The sequence below is a fragment of the Citrus clementina genome, unplaced genomic scaffold, assembly GCF_000493195.1.
Source record: "Citrus clementina cultivar Clemenules unplaced genomic scaffold, Citrus_clementina_v1.0 scaffold_1, whole genome shotgun sequence".
In the NCBI taxonomy this organism is placed as follows: Eukaryota; Viridiplantae; Streptophyta; class Magnoliopsida; order Sapindales; family Rutaceae; genus Citrus; species Citrus x clementina.
Genome location: NW_006263303.1, coordinates 12,897,905 through 12,903,904, shown reverse-complemented (window position 1 = coordinate 12,903,904; position 6,000 = coordinate 12,897,905). Strand labels below are relative to the sequence as shown.

The 6,000-nt window shown below is 35.8% G+C and overlaps 1 protein-coding gene across 1 annotated transcript; it reads left to right on the top strand.

The window, feature by feature from the left end:
- The first annotated feature begins 521 nt into the window (after window positions 1-521).
- LOC18054979 (probable inactive receptor kinase At1g48480) lies at window positions 522-3,760 on the top strand. Its single transcript, XM_006451523.2, has 2 exons — window positions 522-2,309; window positions 2,981-3,760. Exons 1-2 carry the CDS (start codon window positions 938-940, stop codon window positions 3,598-3,600), a joined length of 1,992 nt encoding a protein of 663 aa, XP_006451586.1. The 5' UTR covers window positions 522-937; the 3' UTR covers window positions 3,601-3,760.
- The last annotated feature ends 2,240 nt before the right edge of the window (window positions 3,761-6,000 follow it).

Here is a 6,000-nt window from a genome sequence, read left to right as displayed (position 1 = left end):
CAATACTCAGCCCAAGGTAGCCATTTACACCATGAACATGGTTGTCCTGATGCATAACAGCGAAGATAAGTGCCTAAGCAACGATTGACGACTTTCGACTGCCCATCAGATTGAGGGTAATACACCATACTATGCTTTAATGCAGTTCCTTCTAGTCGAAAGATTTCTTGCCAAAAGTTACTCATGAACACTTTATCTCGATCTGATATAATGCTCCTTGGTATCCCATGCAAGCGTATTATCTCCTTGGCAAATTTGTCGGCCACACTCCTTGCTGCAAAAGGATGTTTCAGGGGAATGAAATGAGCATATTTGCTTAATCTATCCACCACGACAAGTATTGTATCCGTTCCCTCTGATTTGGGCAATTTTTCAATGAAATCCATGCTTAAAATGATACCGAGACATTAAACTTGAAACTCATTTTTTATTATTATAAAAATAATTTTTTTTATTATGTGTCCTTTAATATTAAAATAATAATTCTTTTATTTATTATATTTGAATATTATTATATTTATTATTTTTAATTTATTTAAGGGACAACCGATCCAAACAATTGTCATACATGCATGTATCACATACATGCATGTATCGTAGCTGTGCAGCTAAAACTTCTTTAAAAAAAAAAGAAAAGAAAAAAGAGACTGAGGAAGTAGAGTTGACTCGTAGCCACTGGTAAGTTGTTGTACTACTGTAGAGCAAAGCATACAGCATTACAGGCTTTACAGCTGGCTAGGGTTTGGGTTCCCCTCTTAACTGTTTTATATATAATATTGTCCTCTACTGAACCCAGCTTGTCTTTTTCTTTTCCCTATTACAGTTTTTCCATTTTTGTTTTTTAAAAACTTAAATCTCTTTTTCTCACTACAATGCTGTAGAACAAGTTGAGTTTAAACACTCTGATGTTGTAACGTCTGTTTGATTAGACCAACGAATGGCAATGCAAATGCAGATTGAGAGCCAAAATATTTTCTTGCTACTGCTTCTGATAATCAGCACCTTCAGCTTCAGCTTCAGTGATCTATCTTCAGACCGCGCAGCTCTCCTTGCTCTTCGGTCATCAGTCGGTGGCCGAACACTCTTATGGAACGTATATGAGGCGAGTCCTTGCAAATGGGCGGGTGTTGAGTGCGAACAGAACCGGGTGACTATGCTTAGACTACCTGGCGTGGCCCTCTCGGGCCAAATTCCACTCGGCATTCTAGGCAATTTAACCTCACTTCGAACTCTCAGCCTTCGTTTCAACTCTCTCACTTCACAGCTTCCATCTGATCTCGCTTCTTGTTCCAATCTTCGGAATTTGTATTTACAAGGCAACCATTTTTCGGGTGAGGTACCTCTTTTTTTGGTTGGTTTGCATCATCTTGTTCGCTTAAATCTTGCCACCAACAATTTTTCTGGTGAAATCCCCTCCGGCTTCAAAAATTTGACCAAGTTGAAGACTTTGTTTCTTGAAAACAACCGTCTTTCTGGGTCCATTCCTGGTTTTGATGATGTTTTGCCGAATCTTCAACAGCTGAATGTTTCCAACAATTTGTTAAATGGGTCGATTCCAAAGAGGTTTCAAACATTTGGGTCGAATTCCTTTTTGGGTAATTCTCTCTGTGGCAAACCTCTCCAAGATTGTGGTACCAAAGCAAGTCTGGTTGTGCCAAGTACACCTAGCGGAACTGATGAGATTAGTCATGGGGAGAAGGAAAAGAAGAAGCTCTCTGGTGGTGCAATTGCAGGGATTGTGATTGGATCTGTAATTGGTTTTCTGTTAATACTTTTGATCTTATTGATTTTGTGTAGAAAGAAGAGCAACAGGAACACAAGGTCTGTTGACATTACCTCTTTAAAGCAACAAGAAGTTGAAATTGTTGATGACAAGGCAGTTGGGGAAATGGACAATGGGTATTCAGTGGCGGCAGCCGCAGCAGCAGCCATGGTTGGGATTGGGAATGGGAATGGTAAAACACAAGTGAATAGCAATGTCAATGGTGCTACTAAAAAGTTGGTATTTTTTGGGAACGCCGCCAGAGTGTTTGACTTGGAGGACTTGTTGAGGGCTTCTGCTGAAGTTTTGGGAAAGGGGACTTTTGGCACTGCTTATAAGGCTGTTTTAGAAATGGGAACAATTGTGGCTGTCAAAAGATTGAAGGATGTTACCATTTCTGAGAGGGAGTTCAAGGATAAAATTGAAGGAGTGGGAGCTGTAAATCATGAAAATTTGGTTCCTCTTAGAGCTTATTATTACAGTATGGATGAAAAGCTTCTTGTCTATGATTACTTGACTATGGGAAGCTTGTCTGCATTATTACATGGTAAGTTTTTCTAATTGTTCAATGGTTATTTGGATTTTATGTTTAATCATTTGCTATTAGTGATTACGAATTATTGTGTATGTTTGAAAATATTTTCACTTTTAATTCTTTTTTTTCTATAATGATTTTCTTTTAATGGACAATTATTTAGTTTTTCAGATTACTCATTTATATTCTTCAATTTATTGTTAGGGATTTGTTTAATGTGCTATCAGTTTGTATTTATGAGAGGTGATATTGTTTTATGCTGGTTTTTAGCTTTCTTTTGAGCTCCTTGAGTTCCTTACTTTTGTGGAAAAATGAGTTCTGTTGATATAGTAGACTATTTGTTACATCTGTGAAGTTTTCTATTTATTGCATCTGTTAAGTTTTCTAGCGTTTGCTTGTGGATATAATTTAATCATCTTGTGAAGGGATTTACTTTGATAGAATTGTTATGGCTCTTATGTTTACATGATTTGGTTTTTGAGGTTTTTGTTATATTTTATATCATCTTCAGTCATTTTGCTGTTGTTCTGTTGAAGTCAATTAATGAGAACTTTTCAGCAAACTCCATAATTGAAATTGAATGTTGAACTCGGTAGGTATAAAGAGAATCAACAAATGCTTGAATCTTTTTATTGTTATTAGCTTGTCTTCACAACAATCTTCTCTCTTAATTTATTCCCCAGGGAACAAAGGAGCAGGTAGGACACCATTGAACTGGGAAATGAGGTCTCTCATTGCCCTTGGAGCTGCTCGTGGCATTGAATACCTACACACTCAAGGCCCTAATGTCTCCCATGGAAACATAAAATCATCTAATATTCTACTGACCAAATCTTATGAGGCTCGAGTCTCTGATTTTGGCCTTGCCCACCTGGTGGGGCCTTCCTCTACCCCCAACCGGGTAGCTGGCTATCGTGCACCAGAGGTGACTGATCCCTGCAAAGTATCCCAGAAGGCTGATGTCTATAGCTTTGGGGTACTGCTTTTGGAGCTGTTGACTGGAAAGGCCCCAACCCATGCCCTCCTGAACGAGGAGGGGGTTGACCTCCCAAGATGGGTTCAGTCCATAGTTAAAGACGAGTGGACTTCAGAGGTTTTTGATCTTGAACTTCTTAGATACCAGAATGTTGAGGAGGAGATGGTCCAGCTTTTGCAGCTTGCAATAGATTGTTCAGCACAATACCCGGACAATCGTCCTTCAATGTCAGAAGTGATAAAGCGAATAGAGGAACTGCATCCTTCTAGCACTCAAGGACACCATGGCCTACAGCCAGATGATTTAGACAACATATCTTCAAGATGAGTTGGGTTAAATCATCCTTGCTTTGCGATATGCCTCGTGTTTGTTGTATGTTTGATTTGGCACTCAACTTTTCTTTTTCTGTAGACCCCATTGTACTAATTTTCTTTTCTCCTTTTTCAAGAATACTTTGGTGGTGGATATGATCTGTTTCATTTTATTCTCTTCTTGGGTGGGTGATGGTGGTTGTAATTATTACATTTGCTTTCAATTTAAACTTTTGCTTTTGATGGCCCTTTCGATCTGTTTAGATGGAGAAATTTAAGTTGTTTAGATTTGTTTGTTGGTTTGGTTGTAAGATTTCTTTAAGTGAAATAGACTTTTCTTTCTTATTGTTATGCTCTTTGCCAAAGGTCAGATTGAAGCAAATAATTCAGTGACCCAACGATGTTAGTTCTGACTTCAGTAAGATAATTTTGAGGGAAAAAAAAAACAAAATCTTTAATTGTATAAACTTGGATTGTTTTGAAAATGCCCCAGCAGAAGCGCATCTCTTTTCAGATGTGAAAGGTAAATTATATGTTCACAATAACTGTTAGAACATTAGTTTTTAATGAAAAGAAAAAAAAAATTCATCAATTTCAAACTTAAGTGGTGGTACCGCTTGCTTATATGATGACGATAAAAGGTGGGGACCAAAACCTGAGCCTTGGCATGAAAATGACCAGCTGGAAAATGAAAATAGAGTCTCTTTGTGTGATCCTATAATTGCTCTTTATTATGTATGCTAGTTGGGCATCATGCATTTCATGCTTCATGGCATCCAAAGCCTCGTAAATTTTATGTATATATATACTTGTGATAGTTTGTCCTCAGTCTCATCAGAAACGAGCGCAAAAATGACAACAAATTTCCATGTCTGTTTTATTTTGAAAATAAAGCCACATAATATATATGAAAAAATATATATTTTCAGAATAAAAATCAAAAGAATTAATAATGAAATAAAATAAAACAGTCATGGGGATTTGTTTTGTCTTTTTTGGATGTGCTAATCGTTTCTGATGAGATTGAGGACAAAATTGTCACAAGTATGTGGGATGAAGTATATTGAGATCTTATTCAAATTCCTATCAGATCCGTTATAATAGCTCAAGCAAAAATATTCAAAGAAGTGTTTAATGGGTTGATTCAAGCAACTTGTACTTGATCAAATTCGTGGAGACCCGTTAAATAAATTACAAATGATAAATGCACAATTCAACATTTTGAAGTTTCCAAATAATCACTTCCATAAAATAGGAAGTTGACTTACAAATTATGGCGGGAAAATATACCACTTTCCTTTTTAAATATTTTCTCATTTCTTAAGGCTATTGGAGAATTAAATTAGTTATTTCTCTTTTATTTGCCGAGTTTTCATTTTAATTGATGTAAAGCATTTAAGCTGATTAGTATTCTCATTTGATTTAGATTCTTTTCTATTCGCTTAAATTAGGATTATGATTTGATCTAAATTTTTTTCTTTATTTGCTTTAGATTAAAATTCCAATTTGATTTTGGTTTAGGATTTATTTCTAAAAATTCTTGTAAACAACCCTATATAATATACTCCCATACAATAAATAGAGACATATTAGTTTTGATACAATTAGTGAGAGAGTTCATTCTCTTTCATTTAAAAACAAACTCTTTGAACTTATCAAATTTCCGTGACGTTTCAAGCTTTTGACTTATCAATCAGATCATGCATAACTGATTATAGCATCCTTACATACCAAGGTTCGTGCTTCGTTGAGCATTGGATCACAATTCCATTCAATTTTAGGTTTAAATTCAACCTTAGAGACTAAATTAATTAGGATTGTGTCAATTATTAGCGGGTTTCGTATCAGTTTCTGTCCATTGCTAGGTACTCTTCTCGGCGCAAAAAACAGAAATTAACTCGTGGGCAGCTGAAGGAATTTTTCCAAGCTATACAAGTGCCAATAATTTCTGAACATAGACCTTGCCCAAGGCATTTGGCCTTTGGATGATTCAGTTTCTTCTCCACTAACAATTTTTTAAATATCAAAAGTATGAACTATAATTTGCAACTGGGAGCTCAGCTAGGGTAGCGAAAAAATTAGAGAGAACGATATTTTGTTACCTCAATTATTTTTTCTATCCATTTCACCACTTATTTCCTACCGTTACAAAACGCTTGTTACACGTAATTTAAAGTTAGGCCTTGTCTTTGCATAAGTACCTTTAGATCTTGATTTAATAATTTCTTAAATCTTACAAAGTTACCTTAAAAAAAGTTGTTGCACATTTGAATTTTTACTCAATTGTTTTCTCCGTTATGCATTATTCAATACCAAAAATGACTATCATAAGATGATGAGAAAAAGAGCAAGAATGTTAGGAGAAAAAAGTCTCTCTAGTTCAAGTAGTTACATAATTTGCGACATAAAAAGGCTG

Bases quoted from the DNA above. Each gene is read 5' to 3' on its own strand.
- LOC18054979 (XM_006451523.2), top strand. From the start codon at position 938: ATGGCAATGCAAATGCAGATTGAGAGCCAAAATATTTTCTTGCTACTG. The intron at 2,310-2,980 runs GTAAGTTTTTCT...TTTATTCCCCAG, and splicing joins CTTGTCTGCATTATTACATG to GGAACAAAGGAGCAGGTAGG.